At 33.5% G+C, this 26,859-nt stretch overlaps 5 protein-coding genes across 7 annotated transcripts; 2 read left to right on the top strand and 3 right to left on the bottom strand.

Annotated features, from left to right (window-relative positions):
* Positions 1 to 1,691: 1,691 nt before the first annotated feature.
* Positions 1,692 to 6,190, top strand: LOC107913483 (CASP-like protein 5A1). The gene is made up of 3 exons (XM_016842087.2): positions 1,692 to 2,224; positions 3,818 to 3,950; positions 4,713 to 6,190. The coding sequence occupies exons 1-3, from the start codon at positions 2,013 to 2,015 to the stop codon at positions 4,902 to 4,904; spliced, it is 537 nt and encodes a 178-aa protein (XP_016697576.1). The 5' UTR covers positions 1,692 to 2,012; the 3' UTR covers positions 4,905 to 6,190.
* LOC107913484 (60S ribosomal protein L12-3) lies at positions 5,449 to 6,190 on the top strand. The gene has a single exon (XM_016842088.2). The coding sequence runs from the start codon at positions 5,449 to 5,451 to the stop codon at positions 5,947 to 5,949; it is 501 nt and encodes a 166-aa protein (XP_016697577.2). The 3' UTR covers positions 5,950 to 6,190.
* Positions 6,191 to 7,313: 1,123 nt separating this feature from the next.
* Positions 7,314 to 9,645, bottom strand: LOC107913482 (uncharacterized). Of its 2 annotated transcripts, XM_016842086.2 has the most exons (2): positions 8,960 to 9,334; positions 7,314 to 8,819 (listed from the first exon to the last, which is right to left on the bottom strand). In XM_016842086.2, the coding sequence occupies exon 2, from the start codon at positions 8,815 to 8,817 to the stop codon at positions 7,486 to 7,488; it is 1,332 nt and encodes a 443-aa protein (XP_016697575.2). In that variant the 5' UTR covers positions 8,818 to 8,819; positions 8,960 to 9,334; the 3' UTR covers positions 7,314 to 7,485. The 2 variants fall into 2 exon arrangements, with proteins under 2 accessions (XP_016697575.2, XP_016697574.2); XM_016842085.2 differs by having other exon boundaries at positions 7,314 to 9,645.
* Positions 9,646 to 10,982: 1,337 nt separating this feature from the next.
* On the bottom strand, positions 10,983 to 17,149 carry LOC107913481 (probable catabolite repression protein creC). The gene is made up of 11 exons (XM_016842084.2): positions 16,495 to 17,149; positions 15,839 to 16,153; positions 15,643 to 15,751; positions 15,462 to 15,555; positions 14,686 to 14,773; positions 14,467 to 14,550; positions 13,963 to 14,059; positions 13,777 to 13,864; positions 13,503 to 13,608; positions 13,320 to 13,412; positions 10,983 to 11,836 (listed from the first exon to the last, which is right to left on the bottom strand). Exons 1-11 carry the CDS (start codon positions 16,663 to 16,665, stop codon positions 11,408 to 11,410), a joined length of 1,674 nt encoding a protein of 557 aa, XP_016697573.1. The 5' UTR covers positions 16,666 to 17,149; the 3' UTR covers positions 10,983 to 11,407.
* An 8,156-nt stretch (positions 17,150 to 25,305) lies between these two features.
* On the bottom strand, positions 25,306 to 26,185 carry LOC107913479 (uncharacterized). Of its 2 annotated transcripts, none has more exons than XM_016842082.2 (3): positions 25,897 to 26,185; positions 25,663 to 25,814; positions 25,306 to 25,580 (listed from the first exon to the last, which is right to left on the bottom strand). In XM_016842082.2, the coding sequence occupies exons 1-3, from the start codon at positions 26,039 to 26,041 to the stop codon at positions 25,512 to 25,514; spliced, it is 366 nt and encodes a 121-aa protein (XP_016697571.1). In that variant the 5' UTR covers positions 26,042 to 26,185; the 3' UTR covers positions 25,306 to 25,511. The 2 variants fall into 2 exon arrangements, with proteins under 2 accessions (XP_016697571.1, XP_016697572.1); XM_016842083.2 differs by having other exon boundaries at positions 25,306 to 25,540; positions 25,897 to 26,116.
* Between the last annotated feature and the right edge of the window lie 674 nt (positions 26,186 to 26,859).

Below are 26,859 nucleotides of genomic sequence, written 5' to 3'. Positions count from 1 at the left end.
GATTCAAATCAATCAAGTTGTGGATGAATTTTTTACGGGCCCAATTGATTTAATCATGCTAATTTTAAAGGCTATTAAACTTAAATTTATTTTAATAAGCTTGTACTTTTAATTTAATTCCACATATTCATGCATGTTTTTATATGGATTTTGTGTTTCCTAAGTTTATAATTATCTTTAGCATGTGTGCATGTGTAAATTATCACATGGTGTCTAGCTTGTGGCATTTGATATGTTTTAGTTGTGTGCATGTGTTTGTGTCCATCATATATAGATAACTTGAATTTCATGCGTATGGAATCAAGGATCAAGCGTTTAATTCTTTAGTTCTTTGTCTTAGCCGAATTTTGGAATGAATTACAAAGTTTGATGGATATTTATATTTGTTGTAGGTGTCTGATTGGTATCCCAAGATTGACTATTCATTTTCCAAATACATGCACAAGGAGAGCTTCTAGAATGTTCAAGATTCAGCCATTATGAAAATACATGAGACTGTTCGTATGAGAGGGCCAAGTTCATGCCTTCCTGCATTCCTTAATGAGGAAGAGTTCATGAACAAGCAAGGAAAATGTGCCTCATTAAATCGGCCATTCAACCAGCACATACATTAACCAAAATAGGGGAAGAATTTAAGAGATTTATGCTGCCCATTCATGTATTCAAGGCACGTTAAAGCTTCAATTTAAGTGATGCATGAGCCATGCAAAATCCATTCGGCCAAGGGGGGATTTTTGGAAATTAAAGGGCTGCACCTACATTGAATTGGACTAATACTTCCTAGCTAAGCATGCATGAATGCCCAAGTGAAGAGACACTACATTTATTCGGCCAAAACATGCACCAAACATCAAGCATGAAGCGGATTTAATTCCTAGTGTGTGAACATTTTGATGTCAAATGTGAACAAGTTTATGTTTATGTGTGAACGTTTTAAGTGCTAATATGAACATCATTATGCCGAATTTGAGTAGTCATTCTTGGAATCTATAAATAGCTTTGTAAGATATTTCGGTGGCACCATTTTTGAATATAAAACAATATTGTGAGAATTTTCTCTCCAAGGTTCTTAAGTGACTTCACCAAACTTATCAAACTTTTTTGAACTTGTGGCGTTTTCCCTTTAACTTATCACTTTGTTTACCACCCCGGTGTCTTTATTATACTAAGGTTTTAGCATTTGTCAAATTTACGCAGGTCGAGTTTGATTATAATTCCGGTTTCGTAAAATATTCAAGTGCTACGGGTTACGATTTCTATCAACTTTTTTTTTCTATCAACCTTTGAACCTATTCAAGACGATATTTCAAAATAAGTAATTTTTTAAATTAATTCACAGGAAATCACATCAGAGTTAGTATTTAGTACATTAATAATGTACTTTATTTATTTCATAAGTAACTTTAAAACATTTGTCAATCTCTTGTAAAATTTAAAAATTCTACGTGCATTAAATATTATTTTTTTAATAATAACATTATTAAAATATAATATTACTTAGCATAATAAAAATATCTAAAGTTATAAAAATTTAATTTATTTTTTTAAAAATTAAAAAGGTGAAAATTATATTTTTATTATTATAAAAATTAAATTTTAATTTTTACCCGTAAAAACAATTTTCGCAGTGGAGGTTGATTGTAAAGTTGGGAGTTGATAACCAGTGGTGACTATTTCCAAGTTGCAGGCCTGAAGTAAGAGAATGAATGCGGGTTTAATGATTTCATGATCAGGTCCGTAAACGAAACACTAGGCCCACTCTTCACCAAACTAACGGCTCAGATTCAACACCGTACTATCCCCCATTGACTTTAATGAGTGAAGTCAGCTAAAGTGAGAGCTTAGTTAGCACAATTCGTTCGTTCGTTCAAGACACGGGGAGCTCAACCCACATCCCCCCCCCCCCCCCCCTAAAACTTCCATTTTCACGATACAATGACAAATTAGAGCTTTGCTCCATCCATTTCATTAAAAATCCTATATTTTCTTTATTTAAAAAAAGGGGAAAAGCAATGAGCCTCAGCCGTCCGACGGTGCACCCGGTGGAGGCTCCACCGTTGACGCAGGCTGCGGTGCATGGTCCTAGAGTGAGGATGAAGGACGTTCAAGGCATGCCCGGGACTAAAGGTGGCCTTTTTCTTCGTCTTTCTCAGTTCGTTTTCGCCATTATTTCCGTCTCCGTAATGGCCACCACCAGTGATTTCCGCTCCGCTACAGCTTTTAGGTAATTAACCCCATTTCCTTTTAGATTCTCATGTTCCAATCTTTCTCTTTCCTTGGGTTTTCTATTATGTTATATGGAATTTATTTGTGAGCCTTTTTTTTAGCTTGATTTATGTTCTGATCTTTTTCATTGTGAATTCCAGTTTCTACCAATAGAGTGCAAAACTTGAGCTAATGAAAGTGCCTTGATCACCACCAAAGTTTTATAATTATCATTTTATCTTTATACTCAACACTTCCTAATTTTAAGTTAAATTTTTCTATAGAACTCTGATGCTTAAGTTTTGGGTAATTAACCCCTTTTTTTTTTCGATTCTAATCTTTCGATCTTTTCCCTTTCTTTGGTTTTTTATTTTATGTTGTATTCAATTTATTAGTGAGGCTTTTTTAGTTTCATTTTGTGTTCTGATCTTTCACATTGTAAATTCCGGTTTCTACCAATAGAGTGTAAACTTGAGCTAACGAAAGTGACATTCAATTTATTTGCTTTGATCATCACCAACCTATTATGATTATAGTTTTAGCTTTATAATCGACTAGAACTCCTTTGTTTTAAGTTTTTCTATAAAATTCTAATCTTTCAATCTGATATATGGGAAAATTGTTATGTTGATAATAATTTTTGGGTCAACATATGCTACCGGTTCTCGGTACCTAGACGAAGTTTGAGATTGAAAGTTAAAAACTAAATCCTACTTTTCCAATTTAAAAGTTCTAGTCCAATCGTGGACACCAGCAGTATTGCCCTTCAAAATTTGCTTACTGTAAGGTATGCTTATAGAGTTCATAATGATTTGCTTTTGAAGTTGGTATGATTGTATCTTTGATGGTAAATTTTGACAAAAAGTGCCAATAATGTCAGCTGTTGGACTGAGATTTTCAAATAAAAATATTAAGAGCATTGAACTTTTTAAGTACATGAACTAAATCTCAAACTTCATTCAAGTATGGGGACTGATGACATATTTTGACCTGATGTTTGTAACACATTTGAACTAATTTTAAGACTTTGATGATCAGTGTAGTTGTGGATCAAGAATACTCTTACTTTTGGGATTAAATCAAACTGTTATAAGCACATAATTGTATAAGATGATGAGGTAGAAATTGGCAATTTAGAGCTGAATGTATATCATTTAGGTATTTTCCACAGGCTTATCATTTAGGTATTTTCCACAGGCTTTCTTCTAAGAAGTTTCGGATTTTACTTTGATGCTTGATACTAGTAAAAAGATGCTATAGTTTAGCATTCTTTCTTTTTGCAGGTTAAACGATTATATGTTTGTTTCCCTATAAAACACGGATAGCTTTATTCTCTTTGGCCATTTAAATTCTGGACTTTTGTTTCCATCTGTTAGTTACTTGCTTTCATGGATGTATATTAAGCTTTGTTTAAAGTGTATGTTAGGTTAGCGAAAATGCGAGGATTAGTACCATGCCTAAGTTAGTGACAAAACTATGCTGTTTTTTGGGTTTACAATCTGAGATTACGAGATAGTTTCAACGAAACTGTTATCTCTTTTAGTTGAGATGATAATTTCATGATTTTTAGTCTTATTTGTAACATGAATATTTGATGATTCCAATGCATCAGCTACCTTGTTCTTGCTGTTGGCTTGCAAAGTTTGTGGAGCTTGTCTCTTGCATTTGTTGATATATATGCCCTTTTGGTGAAACGGAGCCTGAGGAACTACAGAGCAATCCGCTTGTTCACCATTGGTGATGGGGTAAGAGACTTTTAATCGAGCATACAGGGTCTGCAACAAAACTTATCATTACATTATTTCCTTTTTTTTTTTTTTGCCATTTTTTCACTGGTTTAACTCTTTATCTTTGCATAAATTTATAAGGCCATCAATTGTTACCTAAAGTTGAGTTTCAGTTTGATGGGAGCTATGATTTGGTTTCATTAACCAATGTTTCCTTTGGGCTTCTTTCATTACATCAAGTATGCAGGTCAATTTATACACCCAAAACCTCTTCGTGTTCTTTAGAGTAAAAGTTATTAAAACTGAAGCTCGACATGAAGGTCGCTCTTGCATTTTACCTTTTCTGTTCATACAGATATCTTTTAATAGAGAACAAGGATCTAAAAATTTTAATCTTTAAAGAAAGTGGCCTTATACTATTAATTTATTAAGCCTCGTTGCTGTATATTTCACTAAGGAGTGGTTATTCTGATTTTGCAAATGAAACTTCCATCTGTGGGCAAAAGCATTATCTACTCTGCATTCACGACATAGCTATATAGAACTGATGATCTGACAGTGTTCATCACATTTATTGTTCTCAATGCACATGCTACGTATGTTACTCCGATCTCTACTATTCATTTTCCATGAAGTATCCATGTCCAAAGCTATAGGCTCTCAATGCACATGCTAGTTTGCCATTTTAAAATCTTTAGCGGTTTAGCTTTGGTGGTTTTTCTGGGTGGGAATGTTTAGTTAACTTGCTAGTTGAATAAAACCGGTGATGTCTTGATGCAGATCACATCGACCCTTACATTCGCTGCAGCTTGTGCATCAGCTGGAATCACAGTTCTGATTGGCAACGATCTCGATAAATGTGCTTTGAACCACTGCACTAGATTCGAGACCGCCACAGCAATGGCTTTCATCAGCTGGTTCGCCATGTCTCCGTCGTTTCTAATGAATTTCTGGTCATTGGCATCCCATTGATTGTACTTCTTTGTTATAGCATTGTGCAGCCATTTTCAATCTGTTGTATTGGCAATTGCACCAGCATGTAAATAGATCAGTTTTGCTAGGGTTCCTAAGCTAATGTATTTTTCTCCATTTCTAAAGTACTATATTTGGATCTTTGAGGGAAAGCAACCATGAAATTATAAATTACTTGTTTTCCCCCCTTTTCTCTCAACCTAGTATTATTGCCTTATAGGCTCTGATAATATAGATAGTTCCATTACTTGGTACCTTTTATACATTGGGTCTTCACCTATTTGGATCAAATTCTATTTTCAACCCAAAATCATCCTTAAAAACTCGAATTAATTAGGTCAATATTACCTCCAAACCAATGTTATTTGTTTTTGGGTCTAATAGACAAGTCAAAGACTCTTCGATATTTCAACGGCCTAACATTTTTTGACACCCTAAAGCCCTAATTTTCTACTCCGTTAAACCCCTCAACAGTCTTCTCATTTCCGCTTCGCCGCCGCCCAAAAAGCCCAGTTTCTCTCCTCTCAAATTCCGAACCCTAAACATGCCGCCGAAGTTCGACCCAACCCAAGTCGTCGACGTATTCGTGCGAGTCACCGGCGGTGAAGTCGGAGCAGCCAGTTCACTCGCACCCAAAATCGGTCCTTTGGGTCTCTCCCCCAAGAAAATTGGTGAAGACATCGCTAAGGAAACCGCCAAGGAATGGAAGGGCTTACGCGTCACCGTCAAGCTTACTGTCCAGAACCGGCAAGCTAAAGTCACTGTAGTCCCATCCGCCGCCGCTTTGGTCATCAAGGCGTTGAAAGAGCCTGAAAGGGATCGTAAGAAGACGAAGAATATTAAGCATAATGGCAATATTAGCCTTGATGATGTGATCGAGATCGCGAAAGTCATGAAGCCTAGATCCATGGCTAAGGACCTGAGAGGAACCGTGAAGGAGATTTTGGGAACTTGTGTTTCCGTTGGGTGTACGGTTGATGGGAAAGATCCCAAAGATCTGCAGCAGGAGATCTCTGATGGGGAAATTGATGTTCCCTTGGAGTAAAACCAAATGAAAGAAACTGGGTTTTTCTCTTTTGCTTTACTTAATTGTTTTCTTTTCAAAAATTTGTGTTTTATAAGTTTTTTAGGTAGTTGTTAAAAAGATGATAATGATTAAGTTTCCTGGGGGTTTAATGATTAAGAAAATTGTCGAGCTGGTGAGCTTATGTTCTGAATTTTGCTTATTGTGGAACTTTATACTTGGATGAAAATTTCAATTTTGATGAATGCATTTTTCAACTGCACTTACCTTGCTTCTGTTTTGATGGATTGTTGATATTAATGCCTATAAATTCTTTTAGAATGTGATAATCTAAGGGAATTGATGATGTTTATTTCATTGGTTTCAATGTGGTATTTGCTTAGATTGACATCTAGCATGCATTTCAACTAGCAAGATTGATCATCTTGAAGTCAATTTTTTTTCTATTTTTGGGGTTTGACTGCTAAAAATTACCTTGGAATCAGCGTTTGTTGTTGATCTGGTAGAATACCAATTTTGGTGAAATAATTTCATTGCTCTCCAACATGTCCTTGGTTTCCGGGGACTCTTCTATATTTGATCTATGACTCAACTACTCTGTTTAAGCTGTCTATTTAAAGCTGTTTCATTCTTCACAAATCTCAATTGATTCCTTGTTTCTCTCTTTAGAACCTTAAAAATCAGAAGGGTCTTTTGTTTTTTGAAGGTCTTCCCCAGATTTTTTTAACATCTCTCTTCTTTGGATTAGGAGGAAGAGAGGTATTTCATTGTCTTAACCCTTCTTTTAATCAATTGACCCTTCTTCATTAAAGACTTTCAATGGCTAAGGAAAGCAAGCAAAGGAGTTCCTGGATGGAAGTAGCACCAGCTCCCATCATTTACCCAGAAAAGCCTTCATCTTCTCCAGGTTTGGAAACCATTTTTGAAGATGTTGCAGAGGAATATGATGACCTTGCATAATATACCATTTGAATTCTTTTTAGATTTCATAGCTATCTAAGGAATGCTTTCATTGACTTTTGTTAGAACTATGGTAGTTCAATTGAACTGCTTCATCCATGAGAGGTTGAGAAAAAAAAAAATTCCTTGAATCAGCAATGTAAATTGTAAATTTTGTATATAATATTTTTCTGGTAATTTTGTATATATATATTCTCTTTCCATAAAAGAAGGAAATCAAATATATATTTAAAAGCTTTGTAACTTTTATGTTCAAAGTGTAAATGGGATATTAGTAATGTTGCCTAAGGTCATCCTCCTCTCTTAAATCATTGTTCACTTTGGCTTTTTACTGCAATTATGTTAGCACTTTACTGCAAAAAGTCCACATGCAACACAAAAAAGAAAAAAGAAGGAACTAACATGAAGAAAACAGAAGAGGGTAATTAAGCAATAAGCACACAAATAATTTGCGAACTTTTTATTAAGGAAAGTAGAGACCCTAGTGGCTGCTTATTTTATAGCTATAATGCTCAACCACCATAAGGATACATAGACTGACTCATGACTCAAACAAGATAGTTAATCTGAAACAGAGTCCCACCATGTCAATGGTGGTCACTGATCTCCCCACCATTGATGGACATAAACACCAGTTCCTCTAAGGGACTTGAAGAGATCCATCCAATCTCTGTTCACCGCTTGGTTGGAACAGTGCAGGAATAGCTCATCAATGGAGCATATGGTTCCACTTTCAAACAAATCTGAGAGAATTTTCAACTCCACTTCCCCTGCATTCATCTTCAGAACCACAAAGTCTGCATTTTGCACTGTTTCTTTAATCCAAAGAAGGAAGTCGAATCCTTCGTCTTCAACATACGGATCGGAATCATCAGAATCAATGGAAGCCTCAGAATTGGATGTAGCTCTATTTCCAGCAAGGCTAGGATAATAAACAAAGTTGATACCAGGCTTGTTGACATAAGATAGCATCACTGAAGTATTGTGATCGATGAAATAAACATGGAATGCTTTTCGATCCACGGGATACGATGGCAAGAACCAATCTGTAACGTTAGAGTTCAAATGCTCACTTGCCCCAACATCAATATACACCATACGTTGCTTATGAGAAATGTTAACAAATTCAGGCAAATAAGCAATAGTTTTCTCAAATCCAACTGGCCTCTTCTCCAAAAGAGGCTCAATGTTATCCAATATAGGTTTGGTGTTTGCCATAGACCGACAATCGGCTGGTAGCCGATACTGCTCGAAGTAAGTGCCGTTTTTGAGTTTCTTCTTGAATACAATCAATGCAAAGCCATTCACGTAATCAACATGAACAACACTGGAAGCTTTCAATAAGGAAGAAATTGGAGTTACAGACCTGATCAAGCTACCACTACGACCAACAAGCATGGACCCTATCCCACCAGGAGTAAGAACACGTTCAACCTCAAGCACCAGCATAGCAGGGGCTGAAGCCTTATCTAAGTCCCTAGATATCACAAAATCATAAGAATTGTCCTCATAATCAAGCTCATAAACAAATTTCTTATGCTTGAGAGAGAAACAAGGGTGCCTATAAACCCCAGTAACATCACTGAATCCCAAGTCTTTCAATGCCATAACAGCTGACATTGAGCCTTTACCCACACAAAGAGCTTTTGCATTGTAACTCAAAATTTGCTTTTCCATTAGCTCTTTAACCACGCTGGTTGTCAAGTTCTTGTTTTCCTCGCATTGAACCGGTCCAAATGAACCCCAAACTTTGGAGAACAAAAATTTGCCAGGGAACATAGTTGAGGTTGGAGAACCGGTTCCAATGGCACAGCTTGCCGAAGCAGAAAGGGTATACAATATATCTGGACCGGCACCAGAGATGATTTGCAGCAAAGGAACAACCGACAAAGCAGCAGCAACCATGAAAGCGCGTAAAAGCACACGCATCCCTAAAGACCCATGAAATATCATCAACTTAAAGGTCTTAATATCCATTGTCTTTTTTTGACACTTTGAAACTCAAGTAGTAGCAAGGAAGATCCAATATCAAAATATGAGAAACCAAGAGAAATTTGAAGCCAACACATACCAAGAAACCAAATTTAGCGAGTGCAAAACCTGGAGGATGTGTGATTTCCACCCACGAGGAGACCTGTTGATCTTTGAGCACTTAACCATACCTTCATTGGAACCCTTTTTCTTGACTTCATTTCTAACAATATTTCCTCATTCCCCCCCTGGAAACATCTCCAATACTCAATCTTTAACTACGCTACATTACATCCTTTGATGAATTAGCTTCAATCTCAATCTGGGTTGTCAACCTTTGATTGAAAATTTGAAACAAAGGAAAAAAGAAAGAAAACTTCGAGTGGGGATTTCTTTTCCAAAGAAAGGAGCTTGTACTTCATGAAGTGAAGTGTCAAAGAGGTCAGACTTTAATAGCTGAAGCAATGAAAAACGTGATAGATCTGGGATCTCTCACCATTAGCAGCTCAGCAAGATAATGAGTGGGACCGACCAAGAGGAAGATGCTCCGGTGACGTGTTGTTGGGATTACGTGGCAGGTATAGGAAGTTTCTAATCTGTGTGGAAGGGGGCACACTAATCAATTATGAAGGTGTATCACAATTCAAAACTGATTTGTATTTTTTTTTCTGACTAAGAGCGTGGGCTATGGGACCCCTTCCCACATGTTTTTCGGCACTTTCTATTGTTTATTGCAGTGAGAGACTGACATGGTACGATTTAGGATCCACCTTTGTCGGTCCATTGAACCTAATTTTCAGACCACCTTAAACTGTTTCATCTTCCTATATGCTTGGCCCAGCAACAAGCTTTGATCTTTCTTGTTGTAGCTGCCCACCACTGCATTTCAAACTAACAAACTCCTTCCCCCCTCCTTCAGTCTTATTGTCCCAAGACAGCCCTTCATCAAACTAATTCGAGTTTTTAAAGTATTTTGAAATTTTCATTTCAGATCATTTTAGGTTGAATCATTTATTTTTATGATCATTTTTAATTGTTTTTATGGTTGAAGTAAGTTAGATTATTTTTTCTTAAGCAAAAGCCACGAAGGTCCATTCCATTCATCATCGAAGTCAGAGGTCGATTGGTTATTCAAGCCCACTTTTAAACTATCATGAATCAAGTTACTTGTCTAAGACTCAAACAAATTTGCTTGAAATTTAAAATATTTGAATAAAAATATTAGACCTAAAAAAGGCTCAAACAAGAAAATTAGACAATATAAATTAAACTTGGGCTTAAACATTCAAATCCAAGCCCAGTTCAACTTTTTTTTATAAGATGTAATGTTTTATAGTATATTATTTTTATATATTATGTAATTTATAAATCATAAAAATTAAACCTATAATACTATAATTTAAACATTAAAAAAAGTTGAAATCACTATATAAAATTTTAATAAATAAAAAATATTAAATTAAAAATAATATAAATATATATTTTAAATTTTTTTGTAAAATAATATGAGTGAGCTTAAAATAAGTTCGATTAACTATTTACAAATATAAACTCATATTTCAGGTTAAGTTAGACTTAAACAAATATAAAATATATTAATATTATACTTAAACCTAATTCAAACTTAGCCCATAAACACTTCTACATTCGGCTGAGATTGGCCATGTAAGAGTATAAACAAGGTCTAAAGAATAAAAAAGTTGAAACAGAGTACATGCTTCTAGACTTATCCAATTTAGTGTATCAATTACAAAATGATTATCCAATTTATAAGACCCATGTTTTCAAGTGAAGAAGCAAAGAAGTTGTAAGCAAATAAAAGAAACCAGTGAAGATTCTATCGTAAATAGTATTAAAGAGATTGTCCAGAAGAGACATAGGAAAGAATATAAATAGAGATGATACTATAGATGTTGGAATTTTTATAAACCGAGACTGTAAATAGCGTCCTGTGTTGCTGTTGAAGCCTATGTAGCAGTTCACTGTTTATTTTGGACAATACAAAAACATGCAAATAAAAGAAACTATTGGATTTTGTAGTTATATCAGGAGAAACAAAAGATATAGCTTTAGGTAAGAGATTTTTACTCGTTTGAAGCTCATGATAACAGTAAAATCTTATGTTTCAACCAAATCATCTGCCAAGATTTCAGGACAAATTTGACCCACTTCATTTTCATGAAGCTATCTGCATGTTCAACATCAGTATTATTATTATTATTTTTGAAGGGCCTTATGATCCAACAAAAATCATACTGTAGTGGTGATGATGAATCACCGATCATAAATAATCACTCAAATGCACCTCTAAGATATATTACAAATCTTAAAGGAGCAAACTTCATGTGATTCCTATCGTATCCTAAATATATTTCTAGAAGTAGCCGTTTCTACTTACAATGGAAGTTCTTCCTTCCTCCATACCTCTTTGGCTCTGTCAATGGCTTTTTTGTCCTTCAATATACAATGAATTCAGTTGGTTAACCTCATTGCAATTCCATTACAAAGGCGGAACTTTATTCTTTGCCATCCATTTATTGATGGCTGGTCATTGTTTATGGCTAGTACTGCCAAGTGTGTTGGAAACTAAAGGTTTATACTTGGAACTGGATACAGTTTCACTGTTGCTTGATTGGCTTTCTGCACCACTGGGTCTCATCCAGACTTTTATGTGCCCCTGTCGACAAACAGTAAGTACGGATTCCGGGGTAAAAATCAAGCCTGAGAGAGGTTCGGTATGAACACGATGAGCAACAAGTGGTGAAATTTTCGGAACATCTCGAATGCTTGGGGCAGGTTGCAGGGTACCCAGAGGGCATACATTGTCCCAGTAGGAAGACTGGCTCCCAGTGCTGAAAGTGGGAGATCCACCAGGAGGGTATCCAGAGCTGTAAGTAGGAGATCCACCAGGAGGGCATCGACGCAATGGCACAACAATTTCATCCATTTCCAGGTCCCACAATAACAATTGTGTATCCTACAATGGAGGCAGTAATGAGATGTGATGGGCACACACTGCAGATGAACGACACCTTTTTTATATTTTAAGGAAGGAAAATACAAAAGGTTCATCAAGTTTATTAAGAAGCCTCCTAATTTCCAAATTCTAACGTATTGATGCTTAAAACCTGCACTTAGTATTCCCTAGACCTATCAATTGGGCAGGATGGATTGGTTTTGGTTCAGGTCAATCTGAATCAGCTTAATTCAAGTTTTAAAATTTTCAGGTTTGGGTCAGTTTGAAGTTTAGGTTGTTTTGGGTTCAAGACATTCGGGTTTGCCGGTCAGGCTTTTTGGGTCAGATAGTCTCGATCATGTCATTTGGGTTCGAGTTGTTGACTTTTTAGGGTCAAACTGGGTTGGCACTTGGCTCAGGTTTGGATTTGGGCTAATCATATCTGGTTTGTGGGTTAGGGTCAAAATTGATAGATCTAGTATTTCCCCCTCAACGGAAAAGAAAGACCTACTTGTGTGTGGGGTGTGTGTTTGCTTTTCTCCTTTTTCTGCCTTTCCCCAGCCGTGCTCTTTGACTACAAAATGTTGGTTAAAATGTGGACACAGTTCTTGTACTTGGGTAAATTTTGAGATTTAATCCCTATACTTAAAAAATTAACAGTCTCTTACTTTATCGTTCTAAAAATCCTAATCCAATGACCATCATTAATATCGTCAGTATTTTTTACCAAAATTTGTCAATTTGGCATGCTGATTAAGCTGCTCTCTTATGAAGCGGCATATGATTGATAGAAAATAAACATGCCAAGTTAGACAAAATTTGATGTACAATGCTAACGGTGTTAACAGTTGGATTGGATTAAGATTTTTAAATAAAAACAGTAAGGATTTTATTTTTAATTTTAAAGTATAGGGGCTAATTCTCTAATTTTGTGAAAGTACATGGACTGACAGCACATTTTGACCCCAATTTTTTTCTATGAATATACGGATTTCGATAAAAATGAAATAAATAGAGTCATCAGAGAGTACAAGTGATGTATTCCCTTATTCTTTGAAATATGTCTTGGCTGTTTTTTCACATTTGTATCCTAACCTAGAAATGATGTTCATTAGATTAACAGTTCAAGAGCTGTTTAAACAAGAACCTAATTACAATGTATAGTAACCGAAGCAGACCTAAGTTTCATATGTTTAAAATCCTCCAAACATTTCTTACAATCTAAATAGTCATTCCATGTGCTATAGATCACCACTATTCCGTCCTAAAAACAGACATCAAGATCATAAGTAGAGAAAGAGGCAACAGCTAGCTCTAGAAATGTTGCTTCAACCACATTAAGATAGTATCAGGCATTAATAACTTGTGAAAGCTAGACATTTCTGGAACTAAAGTTGATTCCACAAACCCACAGAAATACACGACAGGAAATAACCATGGAAAAACGTGGCGTCAAGAATTCAGGACAGCCATTATTTTTACCAGACACACAACATTTACATACCTGACCAACAGAACCAAAACGGTACATGACAGTCTCCCCTGTGCCATCTGAATTAGGCGACGACCAATAAGAATCGAATGCCACTCCACTAACCTGCCGGCACCATTTTAGAAGAAATGAATATAGAGCCATTTGTCATCTGCAACAAATAAACAAGCCTTTGCTACAAAATAAGAATCTTACCCATGAGTTGTGCCCCTCACCGCATGCCACAACCTTTCGATCTTCCATACTCCAAACTTGAACCAAGTCATCTTCACCTCCAGTCAGAATATATTTCCCATCAATACTGTTCAATGTATGTGGTTAATAACAAATTCTACTTTCTCCAAAGGTGATAGCTTAGATATTATACAAAAAAGAATACAAAGTGACAGCTTGAAAATGAAGTACGGACAAGTTTAAAGAGTTCTCTTTGGGAAAAAAAAAAAAAAAAAAGAGAGAAAAAATAGAGCACCTCCAAGCACAACATAGTAGAGCACCATAATAGCTTTTGCCACCACAAACTAGCTGTTCTTTTGAATAGTCAAAAACTCGCAGATAACCTGCATTCAGTATGTGAAAAGAGAAAAAAACTGAAGTTCAAACAACCTAGAAAATGAACCAGCCATAAAATCCAAATGGTGTCAAATTGACTTGATACCATCTCTTCCAACGGTTGCTAAGCAGGCCCCATCAGAGGAGAAAGCAATGCTATTAATTGAACCTTGACATACATGCCATCTCGCAATTGGGTTACTCTGCAAGTAAATAATGGCAAGTCAACAAACAAAAACGATAAATGGAAAGATATGAAGAAAACTTATACAGCTTCTTCAATGATGTTAAACAACAGTCAGACTGATACCAATTATGGTGCCAAGGCAGGTCCTATCATGCCCAATATCAAGACTATCATGGCATTTACTGTAATGTAATAAAAAGACAGGTATAATCCAGAAGGAACAAATGCATCATAATTTAAAGAGAACGTTATCTGGCAAAGACCTAGAAATACATAATATGAAAAGTAAGATATCAGCTATGCAGCACCTACTATAAATATACAAATGATAGGATCATTAATGGCCTCTAGCTTTAGATGATAGTTTTAAGGTAAAGACTACAAATTTTCAGGAGGCATGCAAAAATAAACATTGCCCAGTACCTTACTGTGTCGTGCATGCGCAACAGAAAATTGAGTTTGGTCTTTGATAACAGGGAATGAAGAATCTCCAGCACAATCCTTGTTCTAGAGGGAAAAAAAATGAAATGAAAAGAAAAGAAATAATAATAACTTAAATAACTTACTGCATAGAACATCATGAAATTTGTAAGTTGAACTCCCTGAAGCAGAAAAAGCCTTCTTTAATTATTAGAAACTTGCCTTTTCATATATGTACATATTTCCATCAGCATGGGCAACCACAAAAGCACCATCACCTCCGGGGATCCATGCAATACTGGTACAGTGACTGCCGAAGACAACAAATTTTAATCAGATAGGAGATGGAGCCAACATAAAATTTATTTTTTCATGAGTCGACACAGTTAAAAACATCGATTCAAAATAAACCACTATTAGTCACAAAAGTCATTGGTCCTTTAATTATCTTCAGGGGAAGCCCAAGGGGGAAGCAAATTCTAGAAAGGCCAATTACAAGTCCAATATTGGTAACAGGGTTAACAATCAACTTAGTGAAAGACCAAGTCAGTTGCCGATAGCATATTTCTAGTATTGATAGCCTAAAATTACAGTTGAAATATTAAAAGGTCAGAGAAAACAAAAGAAGCACTCTACAACAAGGTCTCAATGTGGCAACAGCTCTGTAAGACAACAAAATAAAATCCAGAAAAAAGACATTTTCATAATGATTAAAAGGACTAAGCTGAACATGCACTATTTGGAAGAAAATTAAGCTACATATTCATAAGATGTCATAGAAAATTATCCTGCTCCAAGCAAATGGGTTTACAATCTATCTTTACAGCATCCAAGAACTAGAACGTATAAATCTAAAAGAGTCACCCATGTAACAACCTAAAACAAAACAACTTGCACGTAAATTTAGAAAGAAAACTCCAATGATGAATAAAGGTTCAGAAAGTCATACTTCTAGAAAATAAGAACATGCAGAAAGGATGTAGTAATCTAAATCTTGCCTGTTATTTACAGAACCATCTTTATTGTAGTGCTGTGCCCCAACAAGCTTCTTTCCAACATCTTGCAACTGCTGTCTCAATGACACTGAATAAACTACAATAATGAATATAGAACGCATAAATTTGGGCATTTAAACATTGAAAGTAAAATTGCAAATTATAACAAGCTAAAGAGCATTACCATCACCGGAATTCAACCCAATAAGCAAATCATGCCCATTCTTGGCATCCTGATCAAAGGCATGGCAGACAGGGTTTGAATTACTGAAATGGATAGATTTTATTGGATCCTACATTAAACACCATGATTCTTAAGATATCACCATAGCCAATCCTTCCCATTCATCAAAAACCTTAACAGAGATATGCTAAATTACCTTATCCTGCGAATTCAAATCACTAATAAAAATAGAATCACTGACATTGAAGATTAAATAAGTTCCTTTCCCATCAAAATTTGTATTAGTCATTGAATTACTCGGACTCGAAGAACCCAATGATCCAATCCTGCCAGCACTGCTAGCACTTTTACTACTACCATTCCCTCCAACAAAGCTGAGTGCACGGCTCCCATTCCCCGCACCTAGCCACCTCGCTGCTGCTGATTTTACCCCACTGCTGGCAGTGAAACTAGACGATGAAGCTGTTGGAGTTGATGGAGCTGGCTTCTCTTTCAGATGCGCTAAGGTAACCTGCCAATCAAACTTAATCAAATACAATCCAAGAAAACCAATACTGAAACTGAAAATTAACTTTAGAAATATGAGCCTTGACTTAAAGTCCTTAAAATTCAATATTTCGACCACAATGATCAATATATAAAATAACTAAATAAAATATGTTCATTCAGTGCTTCCAACATATGGGTATTTCTTGAAAACCCTTTTTTTACTAATAAATTGGAAATGCTCACTTATTATGAAATTTAAGTTAGAAAAAACACCAAAAATAAATCCCATACTGAAAAAAGTAGACCAATTTGAAGTGATATAAAAAATGGGTCCTGATTAAAATCCGAAAATAGTCTTTTTACCTGAGTAACAGTTTTGCCATGAGAATAGTGAAGAAGGCCAGAAGGGTAAGTCTTTTCATAGTGAAGCTTATATCGACCTTCTGGAGTTTTTAAATAAGTCTTCAAACCCGGCGATTGAGCGTTCGCCGATGAAGACGGTGTCGAAATCATACCGTTGGCTTTGTTGATCATCTTGTCTCTTATAATACACCCGATAACACCTGATCATGACAGTCCAGGGTACCTATTTCTTCTTCTTCTTCTTCTTTATCTTCTCAATATTGAAAATTTCTTATTTCCTAAGACACACAAAAAAAAAAAGCCCAACTTTCTTTATTTCCTTTTTTGTTCTTCAATGGCTGTGGGATCAGGCAATTTTCAGTTTCAATGATCTTTTGTAAACTACTTTTTTTTTCCTTCTTTTATAACTTTTGATTTGAGGTGGTTTAAGATGTTTGACTATTTTGGCGTTAGAAAAAAGTCAACGGAATGGACGGCGGCAGATATGAGGTGGAGGATTGAAAGAGAGTGTTTCTTCTCAGGCCTTGAAGTTGTAAAAGCGTAAACTGATAATGAAAGGGAAAAGACAATGGGAGAGATTTTTTCTGCTTTTCTATTTATTTTGATTTTGTTTTGAGAGTTTCAGTTTGTTCCAAATTGTTTCTTTCCTTTTCTTCATTTTGGTTTTTAAACTTGTCTTTAATCATTTATAGAAAATATTGTTTGACAACTCTTTTGAAAAATCTTATAAATTTATAATTAGTTTTATACATTATTAGTAAATTTTTTTAATTTTAACAAGATTCATTTTCGGCTAAAGGATTCTTAAGCCCATAAAACAGTATGTCTCCTGATATGATATGCGTTACCCTATCCAATAACTGATATAGATAAAATATGTTACGACTACATATGCTTGTCATTTTCAAAACATATTTAAAGAAAATACAATTTTATAACATTAATCCCTCCATTCGGGAACTTGAATTTGAAATTTTGGATTGGGATTTCAATTATTATGTAAATGGTATGCATGAAGTGGACAAATTAGTTGGGATTCAATATAACATATTCAAAAAAGACACGAGAATTCAGAGTGAGTCAGCCTCAATTGTCTACATCCACTACCTTAGCTTACCATAACTAAAGATTTCTCAAATTCACTAATTTGAACCTTTCAAGGATAAGGTTTAACCTTTAATCACTTTCTTTTAAGAATGCAAGATAGAGCCACTTCCCCTTAAGGTTTTTTTTACCCAAAACCTTATGTAAACCCTCACAAAAATGAGAAATAAGGTTGAGAATAAATAATCACCTCAAGAAGATAGATATACAACAATTAAGCTCTCTCACAAGTCACAATACAAGACAACACTTGGATGAATGAATCACATATGAACCCACAAATGTGTACAGTGAAAATAAGAATAACAAAGAGAAATGATTAGATTTTTGCTCTTGATCTTTGTAAGTTTGTTTCTTGTCTAGTTTCTGAGTGTTCTTAGGCTCTATTTATACTCTCTTATGGATTTATAGCCATTTGGTGTTGACAGAGAATGAATTGAGCTATTGGAGTCATTAATATGGGCATTAAATGCACTTGCAGAGCTAGAGTGTAACAGCCAAATTTTTTAGTGGTGTCGGAAACAGTGATTCGAGATCACTAAATCCGACGAGTAAGTTTAGAAAATTTAACGAATAATAATTATAGGCCAAGCGCGAACTTAAAAGAATTATTTTTAATTAGTGAATTTTGCGATTTTAAAAGAATTAATCAGGTAAATTTGGTTGAAAATGAGGTATCGAGACCTCAGATTTATAAATCGAGCCATAAATATTTTTATAAATATTTATGGAGTGTTATTAAGTTAGTATTAAAGTTTCGTTAGAAAATTTTAACGTTTGGTTAGTCAATTAATTAAAAAGAACTAAATTGAAAATAGTGCGAAATTTATTAAATTGTGATTAAATAGTTTAAGTGATTAAAAAGGAGGGATTTAAAAGGCAATTGGACCCAAATTGTATGGGTTGGACGGTTGGGCAAGAAAATCAGCAAAAAAGACAATGAGAAACAAGGGCAAAATGGGAAATTTTGCAAATTAAACATATAAAACAAGATAAATTTGAAAAAATCTAGAGATATCATCATTTTTCTTCAGCAAAAACGCCATGGGAGGTCTGAAAGCTACTGGTTTTTCATACTTTGACATATGTGATGTAACACCCCCACGCCCGAAACCGTCACCGGAGTCAAGCTTGAGGTGTTACTAAACTTATCTTACATTTTAAACAACTCTAAACCACTTATTTTAATTTTTGGAATAAACTATTTTTCTGCGTCATGGTTGCTTAAAAATTCATTTCTCGAGTTTCAAAACTCAAAATTAAGATCCGTAAATTTTTCTGAAACTAGACTCATATATCTATCTTCTAATTTTTTTCTAGAATTTTTTACTTGGCCAATTAGTACAGTTTATTAGTTAAAGTTTCCCCTGTTTCAAAACTCAACTACACTGACCTCTTCTTACTACGAGCCATGTTTCTTCCTGTAAAAAATTCATATGACTAAGCCGTTTGTTTCTCTCAAAACTAGATTCAACAAGGATTCTAACCATATAAATTACACCTTCTAATTAGTTTTGTACAATTTATGGTGAATTTCCAAATTTGAAACAGGGGATCCAGAAATTGCTCTGACCCTGTTTCACTAAAACTCAGATATCTCATAAAATATAATACCTTTACCTGTTTTGCTTATTTCAGAAGAATATATACATAATAAGATTTAATTTCATATATTATTCATCTTCAAACTATGTTTCTGCAATTTTTAGTGATTTTTCAAAGTTACGTCATTTCTGTTACTTGAATCTGTTTTTAGGTTACTTTCACATTTTTCATAATTTTCATGTGATAATCATCAATCAATCATACATATTAATAAATATGTATATCATCGGCTATTTTATTAGCTAATCACTAGCAAGTATTTACACATCATTCATTGTTCATATTATACCAAAAGTAGCTAAGTTTCTATACATGCCATACCCAAAACAAAACGTCTAGTTATACCGAGTTATTTCTTTGATAGTGTGATCGGCCTCCGACGTTTCCTTCGATCCCCGAGTGACTAGATAAGTACTATAAGAAGAAGAAAATAAAGAGATTAAGCACTAGGCTTAGTAAGCTTACAAGCAAATAAATCACAACATTCAACATAATGGATAATTATGCATAATATCATCTAACATCATAAATTTCTTTACTTCTCAATTTGTATCTTCTTCTTTATTCCCTTACCTTCTTTCTTACCTGACCTTTCCTTTTTCATAAGTATAATCTACTTTTCCTTTGCTGTTAATTCACTATAATTTAACTCGTATCCTGACCCGTTGAACCACTCGGAATACTAAGGATACTAGGGTCGTTCCTGTCTATCAATATCCTGCCAATGCCATGTCTTTGACATGGACTTACATGAATTATTCCTGTCTCCAATGCCATATATAATATGGACTTACATGGCTCAATCCTGTCTCCAAAGCCATATTTCTAATATGGACTTACATGGCTCATTTCTGTTCTATCCTGTCAACTCTAATATCCTAACATTCCTAGGGTTCAACCGGGGCTTTCTAACACTTTTCCTCTGTCACTCCACCTTAAATTCGACTTTACATATTTTCATAACATAAGTATATAAATGCTGGAAATTGACAATAATAATGTAAAATAAAAGAATAATGCATTTATTTACTATAACTTACCTTGATACAAAATGTGACTAAACTTTATAATTTAGTCCTTTACTTTTTCTTTTCCCCGATCTACTCCCGAATTTCGTTCTTCTTGATTATGAAGCTTGAAAGTTGAAGAAACCCCAGCTATGGAGGAGAGCAAAAATCGGCAGAAACTAATTGAGAAGATGACCATTTTTGTGTTATTTTTCCCTATTTAATTCATTTAATATCCAAATGACCAAATTACCCCTCCTTACTAAACTTTCAAAAATTCCTTCCATGTCCTAATTTTTGTCCATGAACTTAAAATTGGTCAAATTGTTATTTAAACCCTCCTAATTAATATTCCAAAGTAATTTCATACTAAAAACTTCTAGAATGCAAGTTTTGCAAATTATTCAATTTAGTCCCTAACCTCAACTTAAGCACTTTATGCATGAAATTTCATCACGAAATTTTCACACAATCATGCAATCATACCATGAACCTTAAAATAATAATAAAATAAATTTTTCTACCTCGGATTTGTGGTTTCGCAACCACTATTCCGTTTAGGCCGTATTTTGGGATGTTACATGTGAGTTCAATTCTTACCCTTTTCTTTGAGATTTTTATGTTTTTGTGACTTTTACAATTAGGTCCAAGTGCTTAATTCATTAGTTTTTGATTTTATGAACAAAATTAAAAGCTATAATTGATAAGTGTTAGCTGTTTATGATGAAATAAAATGAATTTGAAGCTTTGATTTTGTTGTTTGATGATTTTATCAAGTAATTTCAATAGTAATTGATTTTAGGACCTAATTGTGAAAAAGTTGTGAATTAAGGTTTAGTGTTAAAATTCTGATTTTCAAAGATTGTGAAATAGTTTATAATGATGGAATAAAATGTTAATTGAGAAAAATTAGCTTAATAGATGGGCTAATTGAGCAAGGACTGAATTGTATGACCTTTGAAATTTAGAGGAAAAATGGTAATAAACATCTTGAACTAAAACAATATTGGACAGCAGAAGTAGACTAACTTTGAAAAATCACCATAAATTGTAGAAATCGAATTAAAAGATGAATAAAATATGAAATTAAAGCTTATTGAGTCTAGTTTTTCATAGAAGAAACTGTGTAAGCAATGGATTTGTAAATTATGAGATATAATGAATTTTGTGAGACAAGGATAGAATGAATTTGGGTTCCCCTGTTTTGACTTTGGAAAATCACCAAAAATTGGAGAAAATTAATGAGAGTTTCAAAGTTATATGCTTAGAATCTTTAATGAGTCTATTTTCAATAGAAATCAATGGGAACATTATCCGAGTTTTGTACTATGATATAATTAATTTTTAGTGAAGAGAGGTCAGAACTGTTGGATAGTGAAACAGGGGAAACTTAAATGAATAAACTGTACTAATTGACTAAACTAAAAATTCTTAAAATTTTATGGTGGAATGATATGTGAGTCTAGTTTTAGGGAAAATTTACGGATCTTAATTTTGAGCCCTGTAGCTCAAATTATAAATAATTGAGTGACTATGACTCGTGTGAATAGATTGATATGAGCACTAATAAGTAAATTGTGAAATCGTACTTACAAGAATGTTATATACATTAAGGATGTGGAATGGAGAGGAGGAGGAGGAGGAAAAAATATATATGAATATTCAGTTAGCATGGCTAATTTGCATGTTTTAAGCTCATGGACTAAATTGAATAAAAGTAAAACTTTAGGGGGAAATTTTGTAAAAATGTCAAAAATGACTAAATTGAAGGGAATAAATTGTTTTATTATCTAAATTAATAAATTGAATGAAATTATCAATTTAAGATTGGGTGAAATTTGGGAAAATGGTAAATTACCAATATGCCCCTAAATCTTGGTATTTCTGCAATTTAGTCAGGTAGGTTCGGATACCCTGAATGAGCATGTAAATATGAAAATTTAAGTATTGTATCGTATTTTATATGATATTTTGAATTGAATATATGAAAAGGATGTTACATGAAACATGAAAATGAATACTAATTAATATAAATTAATTGAAATTATTCTGAAAATTTCGGTAATGCCTTGTATCCTATCCCGGTCTCAGGTACGGGTACGGGGTATTACATAGAGGTAGCGATACCTTAGCCTTTGGGGTCTAGTTTTTTTCTTCAAAATTTGACTATTGAGCCACAAGTATCGCACCACAATTAGGAAGGGTTTTGTACCTCATCGTCAAGGGGTTGGTACCTCTTGAGTAAGGGTCTGGTACCTGGGTTTTGAGATCCACAAAAAATGAGGCTTGGGTGTGGTGCAAAAGTAGAAGGGGTTTGGTACCCTTGTGCCAACATGCTTACTACCTGCTTGGTATCACACCATTTGCCAAAAGAGTCTGATACCCTTAAGTTAATAGGAAAATTACATGTAATGCTCCAAAATTTTCAATATGACACGTTAATAATTTTAGGCTCAAATATTAAGGAATTATGAGAAAAATTCAATGAGCGATTCGGTTAAGAAATTTTTATAAGAGGAATTTGATATTCGAAATGGAAATGTATGAAAAGAGTTATAAAAGTGAGAATATGTCAAAATGGACTAAATTCTAAAATTTGAAAAGCATAAGGACTAATGTGTAAAATTATCTGAATATGAAGAATATTAATTATTATGTATTGTTTGACATGAAATGAATTGCAATGTGATTTGGTGTGATGAAAATCACATTTGGGACTACATTGGGAAAATTGAATAGTGCATGGACTAAATTGTAATTTTTACATTTTATTGGGAAAAGAGCCAAAGTTTGATTTTTATTACTTATGGAGCTATAATAAAGATTTACGATAAATCATGAACTTAGATTGATTTAAGTATTGAATTTTGAGAAGATATCACTAAAAGGGGCAAAATGGTAATTTTTAAAAAAAGGTAATTTGGTCAATTCTTGAGACTTTAATGATGGAAATAATATTTAAATATGATATTTGGTATCTAAAATTTATTTTGGATTGTTTGAATCTCGCATTAATGGAAATGAGCTTCAAATTGACATAAAATGGACTTAAAACATGTAAAAATATGTGCTCAAAGCCCATTTGTTGGTATTTTGAAGATGGGAAAGAAACCTCAGCCCATTCTCTTCTTCTCCAATGACAGCAACAAAAAAGCATGGAAACTTCCCTTCCTTCTTCCATTGTCTTGCTTATTTCGTCAATTTCTCTCAAAATTTCCACTACAAAATCTCTCTTATTGAGGTAAGTATCATGGATACTCGTTTTTCTCCTGTAAATTAGTAAGCTTAGGGTTTATGTAATTAATTTTATAATTCAGTGTTTAATAGTGCTAATATTAGTGTGAAATTCCATGACACTAGATATGAAATAACACATTAAAATGTGAAGTTGTAATTATATAGCTATAAAGTGCTTTATCAATTAAAATTATGATGTGAGAATTTTGGGTTGTCATGGAAATATAGGTGGACATGGATGAACCATGCCACTATTATGGAAAGATTAAGTAAGACCATTATGGTAAAAATATATGTCAAAGTACAAAGTCCTACTTTAAGTTGACAAGTGTCGATATAAGTCTAAAGTTCCGAAATGACGGTAAGTTAAGTACCGAAATGACCATAAGATATAGAAAAATCTATTAAAATCTTTACCTTGAAATTATGTTAATTTTAATTGACTTATTGTTATTGATTTTAGAATGTTATTGTATAATATTGTTCACATTTTGTGAAAATGTGATTATGGACATGTTATTCAAAATTCGACTATATCAAATGATGTTAAAAATTGGTTAATACTATGGAACCTATTTTATAAATGGTTTTAATTAACATCCCTTTATAGAGATGTAAATGAAGTACATTTTAATGTCATGGAGCTAGAACTTAAGTCCAGCAAACTATGTGGCCTTAGGCGGTTTTTTTGCTTTAAATATGCTAAAGTCAGCCTAATTTTCGAAAAGTGAGAATTCTCCCGAAAATTCTCCCAGGCACTGAAAATAAAGCGACTCAAAAAGAGAAAGGAGCCATGAACAAATAAAATAACCACAAGAAAAGAATAACCCACCAAGTGCTTGAGTAAATGTCGTCAAAAGTATTCTTTTTAACTCAAGAATCGAATTAATACAAATGAAGGGGAGGAATCTACTTATAGTTGAGTTTTCTTAAATCCAACGGTATAGATTGAATTTCCATCTACAATAAGAGAGTCCCAAGAAACTTTATCCTTTAATATTTACAATAATTATCTTAATAAAAATACAATTTACAATTTAATCATGATTCAAATAAATGGGCCTTGAATCTTTTCCAAATAATGGATCAGTCCTGTGGGCCCGAATGACCCCCAAATGAATGAGAGGATCAAAGTATACCTTGATCACGAAACTCTTTTATGTAGTCCATGACACTGGCACAAAATTCTCCTCATTTATTAATTTAACGAGATACAATCAATACATGTGTAATAATTAAATATGCTAAAAAAAAAACTTAAACTACACTAAAATTATTATTATATTTACTGTTGAAACATAAAATGGAACAAACAACAAAAGTTTCCGACAATATCTTATTCAATATTGTCGGGATTCATGACCAATTAAGAATTCAAAAGTAGATATATTGCAACATCATTGATGAATTGTCCATTAATTGTAAATTAATAATTCATAAAATAAAATTGATGAGTAAATTAGATTTTAATATTTTTTTTCTTTTATAATTCAACTAATCAATCGTGTAGTTAAATGTATTTTGTATTTTCGTGACGAATTTAGAATGTATACCGGCAGATTTTCAAATGTCGGTAGTAGTGTAATGAAATGAAATATATAACTTTCTTTTTTTTTTTTGTTCGTGATGAATAATACGGTTCAGCATACTTAAACTCGTATCCTTTTGCATTGATAATAATATTTTTTTCATAAATAGAAGGATAATACGCTTAAACACACTCGAACTCATGTCATTCTGCATTAGCAACGATGCTTATGCTAATCGAATTAAAACTCAATCAACATCTTTTCTTTATTTTTAACAAAAAAGAAGAAAAAGAAAGAATAATTCAAATCTTAAAAGAGATAAAAGAATATATCAATCATAAATCAATACTTTTAATCACTCATACTTTACAAAAATCCTAAACAAAATATTTTTTTTTACAAAATAGAGGTTTACTATACAATTTTAAAACCTAAATTAGGCAATATTTCTCAATTCTCACATAAAATCTTCACATCTAAGAAGAGAAAGCAACCAACAAATAGCCAAAACCTAGCATAAACATTCTACTTCTTTTCAGATAATCACCCATGGATTTTCCTGACCTGCGAAAGAATACCAATAAAAGGAAAAAAAAAGAATTGCCTGTATCTAAGAATCTAAAATTGGATAAGCAAAGCAAAGTTTGAAGATGTAATTTGTTGAGTTAACCATAATAGAAACTTACATTTCTTTTTTTATGGGGTGACAAAGTATCGGTTTCCCGATGAATCGAATGCCGACGGCGATGAGAACTATCGGGTGGAGGGATTGAAGAGTGTGTCTCCGGGCCTCTATAATCAATCTCATAAACTTCTCTATCCGCAACATCAAAGCTCCCTTGATAATAAAATAAAATAAAATAAACAAATTAATTGATTTTAAAATAAAAAGAACAATTAAAACTTTTACAAAAATTTACCTGCAAAAAAATAAGGCATGGAAAGCATGAGAAGCAGCAGCAGCAAAACAATAAAGGTGGGTTTCCATTTGATGACAATTAGCTTCATGGAAATTGGTAGCTTTTCAAGCACCAAAAATATGCTTGCATTTGAGTAGATGTTCATGGGGTCATTTATAAGAAAAATATTGGTAATTTATTTGAATTTCCATTAATATTTTGTGTTACATACTTTTTGATATATTCATATTCGTCACATCCACACAGCAATAAGTTGTGAAGGATGGATGTTGATGTGTTGAGTTGGATTGGGTTGGGTTGGGTTGGGGGCATTTATGAAGCATAACTAAATACTAATTACCTAAAATATTTTATTTTATTTTAAAATTAATATTTTTTAGTAGTTAAAAAAGTCAAATACATTTAGCCATAACCGGAACTATATCTAACACCAACATTATCTTATAGAATCTCTATCTTGATTATCTTGAGAGAAACATTATAAATTTTCAAACCAATAGAAACATTTTTTTCTTAATGCTGTCATAAAATATGTAGCGATATTTATCGTACGTGGAGTAAACATCACCGCCATTAATATTACTTTTTCATTCTTAATTTCTTTAATTACAGTTAAATCATTCCAAGTTTCTTTTTATTTGAAAAAAGATAATTTTAAATATTATATACATATATTTGAACCATGTGTGGGACAACTCCATGTGTGTATTATTATTGAAGGTCCTAATGAGAGACATGCCATGCCATGCCATCGATCTCTTGTTGGCTGGACCTTCAAGCCTACTCTTTCTGTTTTGTTTCCTTTGCTTAATTATATCTCTACTTCCATTTCTATTCATATGTTTATGGTCAAATTGTAGTTTCGACCCTTCCACTATATTAAAATGTGAGATTTCAGTTTAACATAATCCTTTTACTTTTATAACATTATCAACTAATCTAAATTATTAACATTTTTAACTA

The sequence above is a fragment of the Gossypium hirsutum genome, chromosome A13, assembly GCF_007990345.1.
Source record: "Gossypium hirsutum isolate 1008001.06 chromosome A13, Gossypium_hirsutum_v2.1, whole genome shotgun sequence".
NCBI classification, from domain to species: domain Eukaryota; kingdom Viridiplantae; phylum Streptophyta; class Magnoliopsida; order Malvales; family Malvaceae; genus Gossypium; species Gossypium hirsutum.
The sequence above is the reverse complement of the archived record's forward strand: the minus strand, read 5'-3'. Positions and strand labels throughout refer to the sequence as shown.

Excerpts from the sequence above, each read along its gene's own strand:
- LOC107913483 (XM_016842087.2), top strand. The coding sequence starts at position 2,013 with ATGAGCCTCAGCCGTCCGACGGTGCACCCGGTGGAGGCTCCACCGTTG. Across the intron at positions 2,225-3,817 it reads CGCTCCGCTACAGCTTTTAG|CTACCTTGTTCTTGCTGTTG; the intron begins GTAATTAACCCC and ends CCAATGCATCAG. Across the intron at positions 3,951-4,712 it reads TGTTCACCATTGGTGATGGG|ATCACATCGACCCTTACATT; the intron begins GTAAGAGACTTT and ends GTCTTGATGCAG.
- LOC107913484 (XM_016842088.2), top strand. The coding sequence starts at position 5,449 with ATGCCGCCGAAGTTCGACCCAACCCAAGTCGTCGACGTATTCGTGCGA.
- LOC107913482 (XM_016842085.2), bottom strand. The coding sequence starts at position 8,865 with ATGGATATTAAGACCTTTAAGTTGATGATATTTCATGGGTCTTTAGGG.
- LOC107913481 (XM_016842084.2), bottom strand. The coding sequence starts at position 16,665 with ATGATCAACAAAGCCAACGGTATGATTTCGACACCGTCTTCATCGGCG. Across the intron at positions 14,551-14,685 it reads ATATGTACATATATGAAAAG|AACAAGGATTGTGCTGGAGA; the intron begins GCAAGTTTCTAA and ends TTTTCCCTCTAG. Across the intron at positions 13,413-13,502 it reads GTGAGGGGCACAACTCATGG|GTTAGTGGAGTGGCATTCGA; the intron begins GTAAGATTCTTA and ends TGGTGCCGGCAG.
- LOC107913479 (XM_016842082.2), bottom strand. The coding sequence starts at position 26,041 with ATGAACATCTACTCAAATGCAAGCATATTTTTGGTGCTTGAAAAGCTA. Across the intron at positions 25,815-25,896 it reads CATGCCTTATTTTTTTGCAG|GGAGCTTTGATGTTGCGGAT; the intron begins GTAAATTTTTGT and ends TTTATTATCAAG. Across the intron at positions 25,581-25,662 it reads CACCCCATAAAAAAAGAAAT|GCAATTCTTTTTTTTTCCTT; the intron begins GTAAGTTTCTAT and ends TCTTAGATACAG.